Source organism: Equus asinus, chromosome 4 (genome assembly GCF_041296235.1).
Source record: "Equus asinus isolate D_3611 breed Donkey chromosome 4, EquAss-T2T_v2, whole genome shotgun sequence".
In the NCBI taxonomy this organism is placed as follows: Eukaryota; Metazoa; Chordata; class Mammalia; order Perissodactyla; family Equidae; genus Equus; species Equus asinus.
The window spans coordinates 123,612,516-123,636,098 of record NC_091793.1 but is presented as its reverse complement, the minus strand read 5'-3'; the positions used below and the strand labels follow the sequence as shown (position 1 = coordinate 123,636,098).

General features: G+C 36.5%; 1 protein-coding gene across 1 annotated transcript in view; it reads right to left on the bottom strand.

The window, feature by feature from the left end:
* FAM171B (family with sequence similarity 171 member B) overlaps nucleotides 1-23,583 on the bottom strand; it is a 63,883-nt gene that overhangs the window by 8,926 nt on the left and 31,374 nt on the right. The window contains exons 2-6 of the mRNA XM_044768595.2: nucleotides 14,841-15,074; nucleotides 9,806-9,898; nucleotides 6,182-6,340; nucleotides 2,511-2,681; nucleotides 724-840 (exon numbers count right to left, since the gene is read on the bottom strand). Coding sequence (XP_044624530.1) covers nucleotides 724-840; nucleotides 2,511-2,681; nucleotides 6,182-6,340; nucleotides 9,806-9,898; nucleotides 14,841-15,074 — 774 coding nt within the window. The remainder of the gene's footprint in view (nucleotides 1-723; nucleotides 841-2,510; nucleotides 2,682-6,181; nucleotides 6,341-9,805; nucleotides 9,899-14,840; nucleotides 15,075-23,583) is intronic.

The following is a 23,583-nucleotide window of genomic DNA, read 5'->3' as shown; positions in this document are numbered from 1 at the left end:
CTGGTGGACAACTCTTGCTTTTTGTCCACCTTCTGTTCATATGTCGGGACAATCATTTGGGGTATCGTTGTCTTATCTTGGAAACAGTCTGGGGACGCTATTATTCAACAGCCCTTCCTCATCCCCACCCCCACCCCCAGCAAGGGGTGTGCCCACGACCCAAGTCTGGGCCAACCAAATTCTTCATCCCTAGAATGACCAGGAACAGTGTGAGGAAAAGACTACAGAGGGCTGGAGTCAGCCACCACGCAGCAGCAATCTTGCCAAGACAGGCAAGCAGGGCTGCTAACCGGCCCTCTGGTAGTCCTGCCTTTTACAGTTTGCTCCTTCCACCTTCCCTGGGATCCTGTGAACTCTCTATATCCTAATACTTTTTTTTAATTATCCAAAAATCTGTTCCTGTTGTTTGCAACCAAAAGCTCTAACTGATCTGGGTAGAATTTATTTATGAAAAGTAAACTAAGAAAAGAAAATACTTGAACTGAACATACTTCACAGACTCGTCAGACGTTAGAGTTATAAAGAACCTTAGAGTTCATGGAGCTTTATTTTTTTCAAGCGTATAAGAAAAGACGAAGGTGAGATCAAGAGACTAGAAGCTTCTTCCAGTGTCATATAGAAGGTAATGGCAAAGCTTAGAATAAAATCGAGATCTGCTGCTATCAACTCCAGTAGGACTATTTGGATTTTGTTTTTAATTTCTTTGTTTCATGTTTACAATACCTCTAGTTCCTGGAAGTGGAGCTGCTATCCAGTAGCCCAAATGTGGTGCGTCATATGTCCAAACCAAATGACTGTTATATTCCTTGACCATTCCCTGGCCGTGATTTATCCAAGCACCTAAAAAGGAAGGCAAGTGAAAAATACCCATCGGTCAGTGTCTAAATCTTTACTGCTGAGAGGAGTTTGCTGAAAGCCTGTACAGAATACTATGCAGGACTTTTTCAAAGATTATGAAAACTGTGGCAATATATTATCATTGGATAATATATACATTATTTAATAATATTGTACATATTATAATAATACATAAAATAGAATAATTTGAATGATTTGTTATTGACTAAAGAAAATAAAATCATTATAAAGATAAAGGTATATTTAGGGAAATCATGACTCTCTAAATAACATTTAAATTGTTCTTACTGAGATATGTCTTGAGGAGGTGAGTAATGAAATCCAAATTTATCAGTAGGTAGTTATTTGTCATCTGTTCTGGGACTCTGATTAAACACTTCTGGATATATTTTGTGGCCTTATTTCTTTTTAATTAAGTACTGTTTTGTTCTAGTACTGTTGGTATAGCGCTTTTGGAACTAATGTGGTGTGGGCTCATCACTCCTTGTTTTTGTTATTGTTTTTTGGTAACTTAAAGACTTCTAGCCTATTTACATGGAAACGCAAGAACAAAATCAAGGGAAGCAGAGGAGGAGAAAGTGCTTCTGGCTGCTATTTAGGAGACTAAAAACAGGGAACAAAATTGGCACCTAAGATTCTTTTGGAAAATAATCATTCTTTCTATTTCTTAACAACACAATGTTATTTATTTTCATGAAATTAGCATACATTTCTCAAGCGCTTTAAACAAGCTTTTAGATATAAGTTCTATTGCCTATCAAAACAAAAAGAACTCATAAGAGCAGAAATACTTTAAAAAATAAATTTCATTTCTCCTCAAAATGTTAGAGGATATAAAAAAAAGCATGGGAATGTGAGTCAATAATGCTTTTTGTGTGTATGGTGAGGAAGATTAGCCCTGAGCTAACACGTGTGCCAATATTCTTCTATTTTGTATGTGAGTTACCACCACAGCAAGGCTTGATGAATGGTGTAGGTCCGTGTGCCCAGGATCCGAATATGCAAACCTGGGCCGCCAAAGCACACCGGACTTAACCACTATGCCAAGGGCCTGACCCCAATAATGCTATTTTTTTCTTTCCTTTTTTTTTTTCTGGCGAAGAAGATTGGCCCTGAGCTAACATCTGTGCCAATCTTCCTCTACTTTGTATGTGGGATGCCTCCACAGCATGGCTTGATGAGAAATGTGTAGATCCACACCCAGGATTCGAACCTGCAAACCCCAGGCCACCAAAGCAGAGTATGTGAACCCAACTACTACGCCACCAGGCTGGCCCCAATAATGCTATTTTTAGTGTAATACATTGGCACCATTTTCCCCACAGTTGTATTATATTAATTGAAGTGGGGCCAATTTTGGTTGTTGACAAAAGTCCTTAAAATTGCAACATCACTGATTTAATGCTCTACTAAAGATAAAATGTTCAAATATAAAATATATATTTTAATGTTTTAGATAATAAGGCAAATTAAATTTGAATATTAAAATTTAGCATTTAATATTAATTTTTAATATAAAAATTAAAATATAGAAATTTTATTTGTCAATATACCTCAATAAAGCTGAAACATTTTCTTAATAAAAATAACAAAGAAACATATTTCTACGATAAGACATTCAAATATTCAAAATATTCACATAACTCACATACCTGTGTTCATATCAAACGTCCAGGCAGGTACGTGATCCCCTGCACTGACATCACTTGTATGCAGAAGGGGCAGAGAAACTTGAATAGAGCCATCCACCTTTAATTCTTTTCCCCCTGAATATATTTTCACACATATTGCAGCAAGAGGAGTCAATTCAATGCTTTCAAAACCTAAAAAAGACAGTTTATTAAAATCATATGTAAAACACAGGTTGTAGTTACATATTAACAACACATTAATATGGGCCTAAAATATCTAGTTCCTCTCTTTCACCCCGGGTTATCCATTTTAATATCATATAGATAGCAGATCTTCATTAAGGACTTTTAAAACATAATTTAAAAATAGATCATAAATATAGGCTATACTTATGTAACACTGACAAGTCAATATGAGCCTAGAGATCTAATGCTCTCAGCGTCGTCTGATGTGAGGTCACTGGAATCTAATTCAATGTTTTGAAAAACCTACAAAACCAACAACCGAAAACACATCTCACTAGTATCATACCCAAATAAAGCATCTACCATACCGGGTCATCAATGCAGCTACGGGTCTAAAACAGCAGTCTCTTCTCCCGAGACCATCTGTTTCAAGTACTAGAACCAACACAGCTGGACTCCTTACGGCTACCTCATGTAAAAAACCTTCTGATTCAAAATGCAATTTTTAATTAACAGCTTTGACAAACATGACACAAAATCAGCAATACTGTTAGCTGATAAAAATAATAGGCCTTGATATACATTTGATTAATAGTATAATTGAAAGAATTAATATAAACAGACTAAATATTAATATTATAATATTAGACTTCAAAGCTTGAAAAGTAGGCGAAAGGAGATTAATAAAAGAATTGCTTTGCCTAAGGTTTTAAAGATTTGATTACACAATTTATAGTACGCCTTCTCAAACATCAGGAGCTTCTTATATTTTTCTATTACTGAGGGGAAAAAAAGCAGAAAATGCTTTTGTTTTGTTTTTGAAATATTAGTAATGCCAAAGTTATAATATACACCAGAATATTTACAATGAATATGGCTATAGATGATGTTAAAATTGTAACACAAATTTTCTACAAATAATTTGATAATTTTAGATCTTCCAAGTAATTTACTGACACATTAGAAAGAGCTGACTAAAGTATACTTATACATTATTTGCTGTTTGTGGCTAAACTTTTGGATCTTTGGCTTAGAAGCTGGAGTTTCGTTCATTCGACAAATATGTACAACAGAGCCCAATGGCAGCACGCGCTCATCTTGGCTCCAAAGACACAGTGAGTACGTGATCTCCTACACCGCTGCAAGATTTTTTCCACAATCCTCATTGCTATCAAAAATCCTCTTTTTCATTTCTTTACTCGTTGTCCGTTTATCCTCCACTTGAATGTAAGCGTATGATATAAGACACCTTATCAATGCTTCGAAGAAAATATGAAACGCAATTAATTGGGTGGCCAGGAAGGCTGCCTCTTTGAGGAGGGGACATATGAGCTGTGGCCAAATGATAAGGTGCCATCCATGAAAAGATCTCAGAGAAGAGCTTTTCAGGCAGAAGAAACAAGTGTCAAGCCCCCAAATCAGAAGTGATCTTGGCAGATGTAAGAAAGAAAGAAGGCTGAAGGGCAGAGAGAGAGGGAATAGCATAGGGCCTTGGAGGCCATGGAAAGGCATTCTCATTCTTGCTACTACTATATCTGGTTCACATCTTCAGTCATCAGACAGGGCAACCATGGGCTTTCTGAAAAATTTCAGTGAAATATAGGAGAATTAGCCCTTGTAAACTTTCTGAAACACTAATCCTAAGATAAGCAGAGTCATGTGATACCTATTTTGTGGACTAGTTGCACTGGTAAGCAATCCAACACAAGCACAAATAAAATATTACATAATCTGTAAATAATTATGATCTCATATCAAATTATTCGGTAAAGCCAGCTGGCTTTCTGAAGTGACGGCTCTTAACTCCACCCCCCAGTTCTACGCAGTCAGTGGCTTCACATAATGAATGCAGTTGAAACTGATCAGATCGACACCCACCATTTGGGATAAGGCCAACTCAACAAGGAAAAAAGAGACTGAAAGACAATGAGAAGTAAAATACTGATCGAACTCTAAAACTGTGCAATCCAATACAGTAGCCACCTGCAGCATGTGCCAATTTAAATGAAAGTAGCAGGTTAGCTCCTCAGTGCACTAGTCATATTTCAAGAGCTTGATAGCCACACGTGGCTAGCGGCTACCATATTGGACAAAGCAAAGAACATTCCCATTTGACAGCACTGCTCTAGAACTTCGAAAATGTTAGCAACATTCCTAGGATAATTAAAACTTTTTAATGAATAATCACAAAAGCAGGTGGTAGAGGAATGTTGGAGGGCAGAGCACATTATGACCCCTTCCCACTCAATCTAATGAGTCTTGTCCATAAAACCCCTCCAGGGCAGCATGAGCTTCATTTGTGATAGTTTGTACTGGTACCATTCTTGTCAGTTTTTTTATTTTGAGCATCCTATAACTTACATCTGGACAATTTTCACAGGTGTCTTACACTGGCTTCTTCCAGAAGCAGACCCTGAAATAACTTGGGAGGAAGCACCCACCATGGAGGGGGTGGAGGAGTAAGAGAGAAGAAGGAAGGAAGCCTACCCAGGATGTGTTAATGAACAGATAGGTACCCTTTATGTACTCTTCTCTGCCATTGGTTGAGAGCTTGCCCCTTATGAGGGCTGAGGCTGCCTCCCGAACCAGGGAATGCCCTCAGGCAGAGTCGCAGGTCTGTGCAGTAGGAAAAAGGCTTGGAACAGGAGAGTGAGGGTCATCTGGCTGCGGTACCCATAGCATCAGCCACGGCAGGTGATAAAAAAAATACCTATCTAACCAAAACACCTATATGCTTACTACTCTAATTTCTGGCTGTTCTCCAAATAAAATGGAGCAAAACTGTGACACAGCTGAAACCATCAAAATCACAGATTGTCTGAGGTGATTTTAAAAATAGTGGGGTTTGTTATGTTACAAGTGGTGGAACAAGTGTGGATACCCAGAGAGAACACGCAGTTTCCATGGGGGGTTATTCACAGGTTAATTCTTAAATAAAACATAAAATTCCATCATCCCCTTAACTTTTGGGTCATGACAGCCTTATAAAAATATAGTCGTGCTGTTGAAGCTGGAAAATATTTATAATTTTACTCATAGAGAATAGTAAAAGAAACATTTCCAATTGCTTACTCCAATCTACAAACGTTTTCATATCTAACAATTATTGACACTTCTGATCAATTTGATAAGAATGAATATGTGAAATTATAAAAAGATTTGGGTAAATTTCTTTCAACCAAATTTCCATTTTTAAGTGTATTTAATTCGCAAAGTTTTATAATAATCATTACTGTTTTCTACACCTTGTTTACCTCCTTTGGATAAAAAGAGCCTGTAAATTAAATTTTTCATCAATGTGAAAGACTCTGGTAATATCTTTCTTTCATTGGATAAAAGGGAATTGCCTATAAACGTTTTACTAATTAGATTTATGTTTCCAAAGTGACATGTATCCTCTGAAGCTTAAATGAATATCAAATATCTAAATAACTTAAACAGTATTTGAGAGACTTATGTATTGTTTCTTATAAATATGATTATATTATGTAAAAATTAGAGAATACCTGATTTATTGAGAGTAATTCCAGTTGTGTACAGAAAATTGTCCACCTTCAGAAACTGCTGTAGAACTGTAAGATAGCCTGTAACGTTGTTGATGTGATGGCTGTCAGGCAGTTTAATTAAGGCTTTTGAAAACTGAACACTTGGTTGGGATTTGGCATCTGGAAAAAGGAAACCCCATCAACAAATAGACTAAACATGCATATTCAGCACAGCATCACTGGTCAGGACATTGTACTCTAAGGGAGGCAGTTATTTCTAAACATTACTAACATCTCATAATTATTTTTTCAATTCAGAACAGAATAAATAAGAAATCTCTCTTTCTTTAGATCACACAAGGAACCTCTACCCCAGAGACTGCTTCGTCCTGTTGCCCAGAATTTCTTCATTTTTTTTTGTGTATGTGTGAGGAAAACTGGCCCTGAGCTAACATCTGTTGCCAATCTTCCTCGTTTTGCTTGAGGAAGATTTGCCCTGAACTAACACCTGTGCCAATCTTCCTCTACTTTGTACATGGGACACCATCACAGAATAGTTTGATGAGTGGTATGTAGGTCTACACCCGGCATCCCAACCCGTGAACCCCGGGCCACCAATGCAGAGTGTGCGAACTTAACCACTATGCCACTGGGCCAGCTCTCTTCACCCTTTTTTGAGTTTCAGTTTCAAGAACCACACACTGCCATTTTTAGCCTGTGTGGTTCACTTGGGGTTTCATTTCTATAACAGGAGTACTGTTAATGGCACATGCCAGAATGGGCTGAGACTAATCAAAAGCGTCTTATTAGCTTCTTGGCCACAGTAATTGTTCAATGATGGGCCCTGTGACAACCACAGTTAATGAGATGCAGTGTGAATTTTGCTCGGACTTCCAGGGGAAAAGACTTGCTTCATCCCCACTGGATTATACATGAGCAGGTATATGTCCAGGAGTTGAAAAAGCTATCTTGTGACTAAAAATGAAAGCTCGTATGAAAACTAAGACAATACTCAAAGAGTGAAAAGTTGAGAAACAGAGAGAGAAAAACTAGTTCTCAATTATTTTGAGTGAAGTCCTGATCAAGCCATGTCTGAAGCTGGTACTACTCCTATACTTACCAATTATTTGAGCAATAAATAAATAAGTGCCTCCTTTGGGCTTAAGCTAGTTTAGGATTGGGTGTTTAGTAACTTGCAACAGAAAATGTCTTTGATGATATTCAGGCATATATTTAAGTGGGTAGGCTTCTCTATCAGATAACTAAACACGCATTTAAAAGTCTTCCAAATACCAGGCACTCGATTTATAAATTTCTCACGTTAATAACTTTGAATTGACTATCCTCTAATATAATTTATGGAGTGAGAACTCGGTGACAACATTGATATTTCTGTAATCAATATATTTTATTTCACAATTCAAAGGTCAACTCTTAACTCATTAAAACTAACACTTATCAGAAACATCACCTTTTGCTTTGGACTTTAAAGTCACTGATAAAGAGTGAAACAATCAGTAAAATTATTAGGATGAATGCTGTGGCAGCGACCCACATACATAATAGAGGAAGACTGGCACAGATGTTAGCTCATGGAGAATCTTCCTCAGGCAAAAAGACAAAGATTGGCAACGGATGCTAGCTCAGGGCGAATTTTCCTCAGCAAAAAAAAAAAAAAAAAAAAAAAAAGTAGCAGTTTCTAAAGAGTTATGACAATAAATGATAAATAAAATAATGTAAGATAATTCTCAAAATCAGTGTATAGTTTACTTTTTATATATGAAGCTAGAAAAATAATACCTTTAAAATAAACAGTTAAGGGAGATAAATAAAAACACATTTATAATACACTATTCTTGTTTGGTTACGTTGTTTGAGAATACAATCTGATACCTTCTGATCACTTACAAGTACGATCTACAACTTACTCTTTTAACATATGTGCCTTAATTATGCTGAAGACCCAAATTTCTTACAACTGAGAACATGTACACTACGGAAAATGTCTGGCTGAGCTTCTCTAAGGTTTTGCACAATCCTGAAGTTTCCAATTTCTCCTGCTGCTTTTACTACAAATATATTCACACACAGACCTAACATATATTCACTGTACAACCTCAACATCTTCCTCATCAAATCTTGGAGGAACTATCTTAGAGGGTAGTTTTAGGGAAGTTGAGAAGTGAGGAAGTGTATTTTCTAAGGAAAGATTTAACATCTTCAGAAGCATCCATCCTTTCCTGCTTAGGCTTCCCAATGGGTCAACTCTTAGGCAAATGAGGCCGTAAAAGGAAGCAATCTGAGAAGTCAAGAGGGTGCACAGTGTTCTCATGGAGACATGCCAGAGCACATCCAGTACGATCCAAATGAATGAACGCTCACCATTGCTTGGTATAGTGGCAAAGGAGTGGCATGCGGACACGCTCACACGGATCCATTTCATGTATTCGAGCAGAAATCACAATTTGTAATGGGATTTTAAGAGGCTAGTAAGGAGTAGGAATGTGTCAAAACCAAAACAAATAAAACAAAGCACTGAAGAGGAGAACCTGATTTCACTAAGGGCCCAGTAGCACAAAACGTAGCCTCTCTGCAGTAAACAGTTCCTATTTACCTTTTATCCTACACACAGCTCCACATCCACCCACACTCTGCCATGCGCCGGCAAACTCAATGGCTTAAAACTCTACAAAAAGCCTTGGCATTTCAAGAGTAAGAAATCCTACTGCCTTGCTCAGTAAATTACTCCAAGATTAATCAAGCCCTAGTTTATTTTTTTTCCCAAATAATAGTAGTAGATTTTCTTTTCTAATACTTTAGGAATAAATAAGATAGCTTCTGAAAATGAAGAGAACTTTCACCAACAATTCTTTTTACCATGACTCTCTTATTGGACTCTACGTGAGGATTTTTTGCCTTCACCAGCCATTCCTACTATGTTTTAGTCCTAAACATTAACTCCCCAATAGAAAAGAAACAAATTGCCGTCATTCATAGAGGTTTTACATAATATGCATAAGAGTCAAAAAATGCTGGGGTTTCCCCTGAGGACTAGTTAAGGGAGGTGGGAGGTGAGTCAGGGATGAAACTATAATCTCCATGGTTGGTAACGTAGAACTGAAGGTCACAGCTTGATTCAGACCCAAAACAAGCCTTCTTATAGTCTTTCCTTTGGGATATGCAACTTGGGGAATTCAAGCCTGCTGAGTAGATACTTAGCTGCCCAGCCTCAGGCCTGTCCCACACAGGCAGCAAGTGTAATGGCAGAGGCAGGAATGGGGCTGACCTACCAATTAGGCAGCCCCAAAGGTCTGAGTCCTTTTCCCAATTTCACCAACCACTAAAGCCTAATAAAAGAGGGGATTTGGAAAGAAGTTCAGAAGCCCTTTCCAATATTTCTGAAAGTCAAATGTTCCTCTTTGGGGGGCTCAAATGGTCAAAGAGAGAGTGATTCCCACCCCACAAAAAAACCACACTGTAGTCTGACAGTGAAATAAGAAGTTCAGATCAACCTGTAGTCGGTACTAAGCATCCCTGATCAGTTTAGATTTTATAATAAACATTGATCCGTTAGTGAAGAAGCATAGTTACATAATAATCACTTTACGTGTTTACTTATTGCTAAGTAGGAAGTGTTGTACTTACCAGCTAATTTTCCAGTAATTAAAACAGTGTCTTCAAATAGCCATATGTTTGCTTGGCTTTGCGGGAACAGGGAAAGTGTAACTGATGAATAGACTGTGAAATACAGCACAATTAGAATATTTTAGTAAATGTGGGGGAAACTGGGATAAATACAGTTCTATTCCAGCAGGTCTTAAAAAGTGAGGGGGGGGGAACTGTGTGATGTGAAGAGTAATTCAAAACAAAGGGAGAATAAATGTAAAATATGATGGAGGAAAAAAAGAGGATCACCATAAAATGAGAAGAAAAGATTGGGCATCACTATTTTATTTTACTAACCTTTTCTATTTCATACAGTAGTCTATACCAGAGCGATTAATGATGTTCTCTAACTAACCCCACATATATATGGTCAGTTAAATGCTTGAAGAACCTTCTGCTATTTTCTCTATATAGATTGTTACTTGTTATTTCTTTATGATTTTTTAAAAATTTTCTTGGCTCCATGATTCAAGGTTCTTTAAGATAGAAACTACATCCACTCTTCTTTTTTAACATAAGGGTTCAACACTCTTCTTCACACAGTATGGTTTGCTAAACAGACTGAGTTGGCAGAGGAGAAAACAGTTTAATACACAGAATGGTTGAGAAGCAACCTTTAGTAGAAGCAAGAAGGGGCTGAACCTGCCTCCAAGAGTAGGCACCTGAAATAACCGTGGGATGAGTAAGTGCAGATGACCTGAAAGATAACTAAATTCTTTCAGAATCAGGAACAAGAAGCTGGGACAAAAGACCATAGTTTTATAAGCAAGAACAGATCAAAGAAAAAGCTTACTAATCCTGCAAAAGAAAAATAAGTTTTGAGGCATTACCCAGAGCACAAGTTCTCATTTGATAGCCTCAATGTGACATAAGTATTTAAAATTAATAGAAATAATGTAATATCCCTAAATCACTTAAGATAAAGCACACTTGCACGTGAATACTTTTAATATTTTGAGATATGTCAAAGAGCTGTAAAGAAAATATGGAAAAGACAAAATACAAAAAGTATACAATGATGTATGAGTGGACATAAAATGAAATACATTTTTTTCCTAAATAGGAAAAGAGGACTACCAAATGAAAGTGTAATTTCAATTCAGAATACATTAACATTTAGACTGATTAATGATTTATTAGATTGGCGAGGAGGTGGTAGGATAGTAGCTTGGACCTTGACATGATAATAATTAGGGCATTATCCCATATTTGGATACTTTCTCAGTCACAGGTGGCTTAAAAGGGGCAAGCCTGACAGCTTTTTAAGGTTATTAAACCTGAAGAGAATGTTTTGAACCTCACTAAAACTTACATTCAGATTTACTTTCACTTAAAAAAATGTTTGATTACAAAAGAGATGTAAATCCACTCTGGAAACGTCGATAAAGAAAGAAAAGAACAAGAAAATGATGGTGAACATAATACCACCAGAGACAACCACTTTTAGTATTTCGGTATAGCTCTTCCTGGATTTCTCCTGTGATTTTTTAAAATAGGGAGTACGATAATTGCATGCAGAATATTTTTACGCTGCTTTTTTCAATTCAGATAATATCATAAGCATTCCTCAACAGAAACTTTTCATAGCATTTTCAAGGTTACATATCTCATTTCCTGAAGTATCAAGATTTACTTCACCACCACACTAATGTTATATATTTAGATTATTTCCATTTTCACTATTACAAAGTATTTGATCAACATCGTTGGGCACAAACATCTGTCCACTTTATTTGTTTGTTTGTTTCTTGGATAGATTCCTAGCAGTGGAATACTGGGTCAAAGGTTAATAACATTTTAAAGATTCTGACACTTATATTTCAAAATCGCTATCCAGATAATTTTGCTGGTTTGCACTCCCACCAATAGTGTTTGAGATTGCTGATCTTACCTCACTCTTTCAATACTGAGTATGCTCACTTTTTAAAAACTTTTCTAAGGTGAAAAAATCTAAGAGCTGTGTATTTCTCTGATGTACAGATCTCAGATTATTAGGAAAGTAAACAATTTTGTCACATTTACTAATCATTTGTATTTCCTGTTTTGAAAACTGCTAGGTCATAATTTTGTCCATTACCTTATTTAGGCAGGACATTGGTGTTTTCCACTGATTTGTATAAATTCTTTGCATTATTAAGCATATCACTCCCGATTGTTTCATATACTTTTCTTACCTTTTTTTAAAATATGGTGAAATTTACCTTTTATGACATCTTCCATTGCTTTTAAGTTTAAACAGACAATCCTAATAAAAAATCAGATAGTTTCTTATTCTCTTATATTTGATTTGATTTTCCACATTTACACTCTATGAGCAATACGTTTTGGAATATGGATCCAAATTAATTTAAGCTGAATACTTAACCAAAATATCCCAGTACTACTTATTGAATATTCAACCTTTTCTCAATGATTTACAATGGAATCTTACCATAGATTATAATTTTTACACATCCTGGTATCTGATTTGTAACAGAGTACAAATCATGGTACAATATCACAGTTTTAATTTTGTAGCCATATAATATTTAGTCATCTGGAATGGCAAACTGCCTCTAGTAAATCGTTTAAAACAAGACTCCCAGGGATTTTTACACATTTATTCTTTAAGAATTATTTTGCCCAGTTTTTTTAATGCATTAAATCTATAAATTAATTAGGGAAGAACTGAAATCTTTACAAAATTCAGGATTTCTACAAAGAAATATAATGCTTTTCCACCTATCCAGTATTTTAGTTTATTTGGTTTTTTTTTAATCTATCACTAACATTTGGTAGTTTTATTTTCCCCACACACAAGTTATTTCACATTTCTTTAATTGGTTTCCCTGCATATTTTGTTCTTCTTCTTGTTCTGAAAGGGATTTCTTTTCACTATTTTTCCTAACTGGTTATTACTTCTGGTATAACAACATGCATTGATTTGTATCAATGCTAATTTGTAGTTTTCCAAAGATATGATCATAACCGGAAATAACGGTTTTCATTCTTCCTTTCTAATAGCTATCACTTTATCTGTTAATATCTTTTTCCTCCGATAAGAACTTCTACTACAACATAAAATAATATAGACATTTGTGTTTAGTTTCTTATGTTAGTAGGATCCTTACTTCTAATATTTTATAGCTAAGTATGAGTTTGAGATACTTAAGGATATCTCTGTGGTCCTAGTTTTTAAAAAGTTGATTCTTAGGTAGGTATGGATGGTGACCTTACAAAATACATTTCAGACAATTGTTGATATTATCATCTAGTAGTTCCAATTTGTTCAACTGATATACAAAATATTAATAGAGTTTGACACATATTTGACATCCTTATAATCCTGCAAAGAAGAAAAATCCTATTTGGTCTTGACAGTATGCTATATTTCAATAATGGTAAAATTCTTTTTACTATTCTGTTTAGGATTTTCGCATATACAGTTACATGTAAGATCGGTCTATAGAGGGGTGTACGTATGGATATATGAGAGACAGAGAGAGAGTGTGTATGTATATGAGGGCATTTAATTTTGTATTATCTTTGTCAGGTTTCGGAGTCAAGGCTCTACTGGTTTAGAAAAATGATTTGGAATACTTTTTCTTATAGGTTTTGAATCAAGTTATTTTTACCCTGAAGATTTTATCCACGGTTATTGGTCTACCTCATCTAAAATCAATATAGTCATTTAAATTATCACAAAATTATTCATTTTATTGGATTTTTTAAGATTAGTGCCATCCAATCTGATGATTTCTAAAGATTTTACGTATTTCTTCTCATCTTTTTTTATTTCCCTCATTTTTGTTTAGTTTAGTCAGATGTATGTATAATTTATTTTATTTCAAAGAACTAGCATTTTGTCAATTAGCTCTTCTTTATACTTTCTAATTTCATGAATTATTTTTTCCCATTTTAGTTGGTTTCTCTTTTATTTTTCTGATTTTCATTGAATGTATAAATGTGCTTAATTTCTGACTTTTAAAAAACTTAAAGCATTTAAGAGTATGAATTCACCTCAAACACATCCCTATTCAGATTTTTCTAGTCATGATTTTATTAAAATTTTGTTCACACGAATCTTATTAAATTATCTAATTCATTTTTCATTTTCTTTCTCATTCTAAATTTATTTCTGGTTCAAGAATTCAAAGGTTTCCAATATGAAACCAAATAACATATCTAAATTCTAACAAGAACCACCACAATAAAAACAAAGAGCGAGACTGATTACCAAATGTATCATCCTTCTAATCAGTCCGACTTGTATTCCAGTACCTTGTATGGCCCATTCCTTCCAAAATCCTATTAGTCATACTAAGTCCTACCAATTCCTTTTTTCCCAGCTTTATTGAGAAATAATTGACATATAACACCGTGTAAGTTTAAGGTATACAACGTGATGATTTGACATATGTATGTATCATGAAATGACTACCACAATAATTGTCAATTCTTTCTTCAGTTTGCCTCTTGTGCTCACCTCTCCTTTTCATTCCCTCTCTTACATCAGGCCGTTGTTACTGTCCACCAGCACAACCACAGCTTTGTAGCCAGGTTCCCTGAATCCATTTTAACCCTGCTGTTGGCCTATTTGTTGTACACTGTCAAGTAAATTCAGCTTCTAAACAACTGACACTCATTGTGTGCAAGAATCTACAATAACTGATTTATTATTCAGCAGATGAATCTACACTGTTTGTCTTATCTTTTGAACACGTCCTTTCATCATCTGGCCCCACTTCACCTGGCCCATCCTGCCTCCAACTAACCCCTTGGGCGTGCCAACCCTCCCCGCCACCTGTAGACACGCTTTGCACCAGAGCCGAGCTCTTGCTCAGGATTCCTTCAAGCCTCTCTAGAAGGAAAACAGCCTCCACGTTTTCTTCAGACTGACACTCCCTTCCAGCCTCCTTATACTGACTTCACATAGATATTCTCATTTTCAGTTTACCAGAACCAGAGATTTCTAAAGCAGAGGAAAAAATATCATGTACATTTAGTGAAGGCAAAACACAGTTTATATGCTTACTTGGCATTCTTCCGGTCTTCCAAGGTAGAGGCGTCAACACGTAGCCATCTTTGTAAGCAATAATGGTTAAGCTGAGCCCTAATTTGTAGGGCACTTTTATCAACACTGCTCCATTGCTTTTAGTTACTGTGGAATTGGTCTTTGTGTAGTTTACAAACACTTCTACAACTGCTTGACTCAGGGACTGACGACTGATGATGTCATTCACCTGGACTTTCAGCATAAATACAGACACTGGAAGAGGAAAAACCAGAAACTGCAGCATGTTAGATCCTAGAATGCAAATGTCCCTATATTGGAAAATGTCATTCAAGACATCTGAATAACCATACAAAACTGTTGATAAATTTAGGAAATACATATGTACAATGGATTGATCGAAAGATGTTAAAAACATTCCAACAAATCCATTATTCTCCCTAAAACTGAATAAATTTGAATTTATTAATAAGGCACAGCGTTACTACTCCATTTTTTCTGCCAATTAAAAGGAGAGCAGTGAAAATGCAAAGACAGAGGTTCTTTCTTTAGGAAAATACATTTTTACTTTGTCTCACGAATTTCTAATACTATCAAGTTATACAGATTTAATACTAATTCAAAATATAGTCAAATTTCTTAGACTAAAATGCTATCTCACCACACCAATTAGAGTATGGCTAGCTCCTTCATTTTGTTCTGTTGTCTGGAAAGCAGGGGATGCGTTTCAGTGCCAAATTACAAAATATCAAAACAAACTCCCTAAAATCTCAAAAAGCCTTATCCATTAAATATATAAGAAAATACACTAAGATAATAAATTGAGGAAAATAAGAATCAAAGCTTATTTCTATTTAAGCCTTCAGTCTTAGAGACCCTCACAATGTGTTCATGGATTTACTGGTGATAATTTCTAGTTTTAATAAAGAACTTGTACCACCATGGAAATGCCTTTGCAAAGCCTGTATCACAACACCTTTGCCCAAGATGCTTCTCTTCCACTACAAGTGGGCTTTGGAGTGAGTCAAGGTCCACCTCTGCCATCCCCTAGACATGTGGCTCTGGGTAAGTTACTCACCTCCCAAAGTACATTTGTTCATCTGTAAAATCGGGAGAAGAGTAACTACTTTGAGTTAATAAAATGAAATAATGCAAATGATGTGCTCAGCACAGTGCTTGGTTGTCACCTAATATCATCATTAATAATAAAAATTAATACTCAACAATTGGAGACCACTTCACAAACATGGGAGTACAGATAAGAAATATACCATAAAGACTGATTATGCTGCATGCATTTGCATACACAAACCCACTTTACGCAAAGTGATTTTAGCAAGAACCCAGCACATCAGGTAAAAAATTCCTAGTCAACATTGACCGAGCTGCAATATTGCTACAAAATTGTGGTTACGCCTTATCTATTCTAACTTTGTTAAAATAAGCTAGACTTTAAATTGCTTTTAGATCATAACAAAGACATTTTAAATACAAATACAACCACTGTAATAATTGCCCAGTCTCAGCAAAGGTACAATCCAGCAATTTAGAAAACAGTTCTGACCTTTTCAAGAATCTAAAAGGAGGTTAAATGTTATCCAAACACGATTCTTTATATATTCAGACACAAACATATTTTTCTATAATTACATATTATTATATATATTAATATATAAATAATATGTAATTATATTTATCACTATATAATTCCAATATAATTATATAATATATAATAATTATAATAAGAACTAAATAATGAGCCAGGCATTGTGTTAATTTTTAAGTGCATCGTTCCATTTACTCTTATAAAAACCCTCATTAGAGAGATACTATTATTTTCCTCTTTTTATCTATTAGTAACTGCCGGTTAGATAGGTTTGTAGATCAGCCATGGCCAACCCACAGTAGGTGGCGGGACAGGACACAAACTTGGGACACTCTCTCCTCAAAGCTTGTGCTCTTAAACTGTTGCGCTACAATTGCCTGATTCTACTCTTAAAAGCAATGCTAGTCATAGTTTAGAGTGTGGAGATGGGAAGAACTAACTGGGAAAAGGAAAGAAAAGGCAGGATTATATCCTAGAGAATCATATCTTAAAATGAAGGTCCATTAGTCTGTCTGAAAAACTGTTAATTTCTAGGACAACAGCCTTGTATATATTCAAATGTAACTATGCAGAATAGATTACAAGGCAAAATACAGATAACCAAAGCTTACCCATACCTCTGCTTTCTCAGCATTTTTAATAACAGACAGCGTTCTGGAAAGTTAAATTATTTGTGAGTAGTCATTACTATCTTTACTTTTAATAGATAAAGTCAGGAGCATCAAGTACAAAATGTCAACTAGGCCTCAGGTCTTAACTCCAACTGTTCCTCAAATTACTTAACTATTTTCCCAATAGATTCAGTCCATTACTATGATTTCACTCTAAAATAAATAAAGTCATGTTTGCAACAATTTAAAATCAAAATACAGAGAAGGGAAGGGAGTAAATCTAAGTTCCTGGCACCAAGCCTCGTATGTATATTATCACAACATCTCAGTCTACCTTTGTAAAATATATAACATCAAGTCCATTTTACTGATGAGGAAAAGAAGATTCAGACGAGTAATGCAAACTGCCCCAGGTGTCACAGATATTAAGAGGCAGTGTCAGCCTTTAAGTGTCGCCATGAATTACTCCAAGGCCATCTTTACACCATGTAACACTGAGTCTTGGGGTCACACTAGTGTTATTAATGCAAGGCATATGATTGCAATTATCATTGAGAACTTAAATTCTTATATAACATCAATTAAAAAGAAAAAAGTGTGCGCAAGCCCGGTGGTGCAGCGATTAAGTGCGCACGTTCCACTTTGGCGGCCCGGGGTTCGCCGGTTCAGATCCTGGGTGAGAACATGGCACCACTTGGCAAGCCATGCTGTGGTAGGCGTCCCACATATAATGTAGAGGAAGATGGGCATGGATTTTAGCTCAGGGCCAGTCCTCCTCAGCAAAAAGAGGAGGATTGGCAGATGTTAGCTCAGGGCTAGTCTTCCTCCAAAAAAAAAAAAAAAAGAAAGAAAAAAGTGCCTCCACACACGCACTCACATACTCACACACACACACACATACTCTCATGCTAAAGCATGGCCTCAAACTCAAATACAGTCACGTGCCGCATGACGTTTCAGTCAACGACGGACCGCACGTACGAGGGTGGTCCGTGAGATTAGTACCATATAGCCTAGGTGTGTAGTGGGCTCTACCATCTAGGTTTCTGTAAGTACACTCTGTGAGGTTCACGCAACAACAGAACTCCCTTAAGACACATTTCTCAGGTGCTATCCTCGTTGTTAAGTGACACATGACTGTATAACACTTGGGTAAAAAATAAAAAGTTGTAATATGTGACATGATGGGCTGCTAAACCAAATGTACTTGAATAGGTCCATCTAGATAATAAAATTATTTATAATAGAGGACAAGTAGCTGTTGCCTAATTTACAATAATTCCCCCACTGGCCCCGTGGCTGAGTGGTTAAGTTCGCGCGCTCCGCTGCAGGCAGCCCAGTGTTTCGTTGGTTTGAATCCTGGGCGTGGACATGGCACTGCTCATCAAACCATGCTGAGGCAGGGTCCCACACGCCACAACTAGAAGGACCCACAACGAAGAATATACAACTATGTACCGGGGGGCTTTGGGGAGAAAAAGGAAAAAAATAAAAAATCTTAAAAATATAAAAAATAAATAAATAAATAAATAATTCCCCCAGCTGCCTAGCCCCTAATCCCCTGGATGAAATTTATTGAGCCACCGGCACAAAGCACCTAACTAATGCAGGCCAGACAGCTTCTGGCAGGACCTTGAAATGTGACTGGAGATACACAGAGGCCAATAGTGGCTGGAGCTGAATCCTATTAGAAAGTCTATGAGCTCCAACCTCCTTCCCAGTGTCTCCCTGGTCTCTCTCCTTCCAGAAGCAGGGCTGTGCAGTTCCTCCTGCTGACCTGAGAGCTCGATCATAATGCCTCCCAAAGGGCCCTTTATTTCTTGTAGCCACAGTCAGATTCTGTTGCTTGCTTCAAAGCAAGCACCTTAAATGACACGCAGTACAACTGTAAATATAGAGTATTTTACTTAATGGACTACTCTATCTTTCATAAGAGAAGGCGAAGGAAAGAAAGAAAATGTTACACACCAAAAATTTGCTAAACCATATGAGAGGGAGACTGCACATAACTAAAAGATAAGAGAATTGGGATTCCCTATTAAAATTTGACAATGGGTCTTATTCAAACCGAATGTACCTACAATGGCTCCTTCAACAGCATAGGAATGAGACTCAATAGGGAATTTTTATTAATTCATTTGCTCCAAAGATTAATTTCAGAAATTCTCAGAGCTTTTGTAAATACAGACAAATTCTAATGTGTAGTAAGATCTTAAGCTAAAGTCATTTAAAAACCCTGCATATTCCATCTGTTTCATCCTGTAAGAGTACAGTTGCCAAAACAAGATCCATTAAAACCTTCTGACATTCAGAAGCTGGATTTGATTCATAAATGTTTTCTAAAACATTTTCTAATCCAGGATGGATGATTTTAATTTTTCACTTATATTAATAACGTTAATATAATAAATTTGATGAGAAAATCAGTATCAAATTCAGAAAAAAAGAATTGCAAAGGTCAAATCTTGGCTATCAAAATCACAGTCTCCCTGCGGGAGGAGACGCCCTATATCTGTGCCCTAATCGCCGAGTAGATTTAGGACATACTGCAGCCCTGACCAGCAGGGTCCTCACTAGCTCAAACTGGAAAAATTAATGATATTTGTGTGGCACACACACATCAGGTCCAGTGCTAGAAACTTTACACACATGTCCAATTTACATCCTAATACAAACCTACAGGACATTTCTCCCATTTTAAGGCAAGGCAATCGAGGCTAAAAGCGCACAGTTAAGTAGGCGACAGGCAGGATTAACAGACAGGTTCATCTGCCTCCAGTCCCATGCGTTTCACTGCACCCTCTCTCTCATGGAAAAGCCTTAGGAATTTGGTTTTCATCGTATTTGCTAGCTTACTTATTCTCCCAACTAGTGCAGAGAAGGCAGCGCTCATTCGCTGACCCTCCCAGCCTCTCGTCCCCATCCCTCAGCCTGGTTTGTCCGGCCCCCAGCACAAGCAGCAGCAAAAACAGCATTAAAAACAAAACAAAACAAACAAACAAACAAACAAAATGGCTGAAAGCCTGGTCAAAGTAATTAAAGAGCAAGAACAACTCTTTTTCCTCCAAATAAAAGGAAAAGTTATAAAGAATTCCCTGCCCATGACTTAAAATAGAACACTTCTGACTTCTGTGATGTCAACAGTTTGACAAGGCAAACAGCGCTGGCAGCCAGAAGCAATAGAAACCCACAACAATCCCCCTGCAAACAGACTCTGGCCTTTAGATTGGGCAGACTCTGTGATGAAATCTCTGATTTTCTACCGGAAGTGCCTTGTCTCTATCATCTACCTACTTTTCCCCACTGTATTTTTCAGCTCTCCATGCGCATATTATTTTCTCTGTCACTTAATTATAATCATTATGTCCTGCCCACATAATCTTCTTTTCAATATGTCACCACTGGTTTAAAAATGGTTCAATACCAAAGGATTTCAACTGCACCCTTAGAAAACATATAATCTACATGTTGAGAGAAACAAGTAAAAATAAAATACACATAAAGTCCTGAGGCTGCTGGGAGAGATTTAACTAATAGCACATGACGAAAAGCAGTAAGCAGTGAGAATCACTAGAATTCAAATGACTAATAAATAGGCATACAGAAATGCTCTTGAAAAAGATTATGAGAACCAACACTGTATTATGATTTTGCTATAGACTACAGATGGGTAAGAAAAGTCCAGAAAGGGTTAAAAAAAAATACCGCTATTTATTTGGGTGACAACTAGAGCTTGAAGTGGGTAGGTTGATGAATTATAATCCTACTTCTTTTCAAGAGAATTTGACAGCATCCTATTGTGTTGTTACCCTTATGTAAGTTACAACTGTGCCCATTGAGAAACCCCCTTATTTTCAGATTTCTCCAATATAAAAACTAGCCTACTTCTTTTCCATTATGTTTCAAACATCTAGAATAATTTCATTCAATATACAACTTTTTTCCTCTCTAGGAATATAATGCTAAAAATATACTAGAAATACTGAAAATATATAACGCTAAAAATATTAAGCTTTTATAAACATAAAATTTTTAAAAGGAAATACTTTAACAATGAAATAAATTTTAAAAACTTTATTGAGGTTTATAATTCTATGAGAACTAGAAAAAAGATGAAGAGCAAAAAAATACAATGGAATGAACTAGTTGGTTGGGAATGGTTAGAAATGTCCTCCTCCATTAATTCGTTCAACAAATGTTTGCCTACTTTTGGCCAGATCTGCATTAGCTAGGTATTGGGGATACAAACATTAATAAGACAGTCTTGCCTTGAGGAAGTTTATTCTGAGGGAACAAAAGAGAAAAAATAGTACTGCAGAATTATCTAATACTACTGTAAAAAAAGTTTTAAAAAAATCAATACTGGGGGGACAGCCTGGGGCCAAGTGGTTAAGTGCGTGCACTCTGCTTCAGCGGCCCGGAGTTTCGCTGGTTCAGATCCCGGGCGTGGACATGACACCGCTAGTCAGGCCATGCTGAGGCGGCGTCCCACATGCCACAACCACAGGCACTCACAACTAGAATATACAACTATGTACTGGGGGGCTTTGGGGAGAAGAAAAAAAATTGGCAACAGCTGTTAGCTCAGGTGTCAATCTTTAAAAAACAAAAGGCAATATTGAAACAGACAAGAGAAGAACTTTCGATAGTACCTAATACAGTCTTCTAGGAAATTATGTAAAAACTAATTTAGAATCAACATGCATAACAATTCCTATAATAAGTATCAATCTCAAAGAGAGATACCCCTACTCCCACGTTCACTGCACCATCATTTGCAATAGCCGAGAAATGGAAACAACCTCAACATCCATCAGCAGATGAATGGAAAAAGAAAACGCAGTATATACATACAATGGAATATTACTCAGCTTTAAAAAAAAGAAGGAAATTCTACCACCTGCAACAACATGGATGGATCTGGAGGGCATTATGCTAAGTGAAATAAGCCAGCCACAAAAAGAAAATAATGTCTGATGTCACTTACATGTGGAATCTAAAATAATCGAACTCACAGAAGCAGAGAGTAGAATGGTGACTGCAAGGGGCTGAGGGGAGGGAGACACCGGGAGGTGATGGTCAAAGGGTACAAAGCTTCAGTTACACAAGATGGATAAGTTCTGGAGATCTATGACACAGCACAATTCCTGTATACCGCTAACAATACTGTATTATATACTTAATATTTGCTAAGAGGGTAGACCTTATGTTAAGTGTTCTTACCACAAAATAATAATAATAATAATAATAATAATAAAGGGGTTGGGAGGAAACCTTGGGAGGTGATGGCTGTGTCTATGGCCCTGATGATGGGGATGGTTTCACAGGTGTGTACTTATCCCCAAATTGATTATTACATAAATTACATAGGTACAGCTTTTTACATGTCAATCATACTTCAATAAAGTGGTTTTAAAAACATAAGTATTGAAAACTGTGGATCTAATATCTACATTGGAATCAGTTCACACAATCATTTTTTGAACAGGGAGAATGTCGACATTTTGAGTTTAGATTTCCAAAGGGCCTGCCCATTCATTCTCTCCTGTTTACCATGATCTGACTTTTTGGTCCATTCCAGTGGAGACTTTATGGTGAGAACCCAAAACATGCCAAACTTCTGGCTATGAACCAAATTTGGCTTAATTAGGGGCATTCAGAGGCCTAGTTTGTTCTCCACCCACCATTTTCATACAAAATATTCAGTCACAGAAATCTTACTTTAGAGTTAGCTATATAAATATCTTAAGATGTAAACAGAAAATATCTGGTTCCAAATTTAAATGGTAGGGTATTTAAAACCTTTAGCAGAGACATTAACAATCATGGTTTCACTAAAGAGAACATCAGTTGGTTCTCAACTCTTTAGCCTAGCATTCAACATCTGACATCTGGCCACCACCTCCCTTTCTAGCCTTAATTCCCACCAATCATACGCTTTTATCAGGGATTAGCAAACTATAGCCTGCAGGCCGACTGTGACTGCTGCCTGTTTTTGTAAATAAAGTTTTATTGGAACACTGCCATGTTATTCGTTTATGTATTGCCTATGGCTGCTTTTGCTAAAACAGCAGAGTTAATAGTTGCGTCAGAGGCCATATGGCCTGCAAAAATAAACATTTACTATCTAGAACTTTACAGAAAAAGTCTGCTCTAAGCAGCAACATAAATAGGTCACTGGTCACTATCCAAGAACAACCCACTTTCCTGCTACATTATTCATTTATTCTATCTGAAAAGCCCTTTTTTCGATCTCTAACCATCAAATTCCTAATCCATCCTTCAAAGTTTAATTCAAACGCCCCCTCTTTGAATAAATTTGCCTTCATCCCAATTAGATGGGATCCTCTCTTCTGTACTGACTAGTCTAACAGCACACAGGATATTCTGCTGTATGTTTCACTTTCTGTGTATTTGTCCTCTCAGTGAAAATAAGCTTCTTGACAGCCAATATTGTTTCAAACTCAGTCTTGTGTTTGCCAGAGTTTAGTAATGGGTTTAGCATATGGATTTTTTTTTTTAGGAAGATTAGCCCTGAGCTAACATC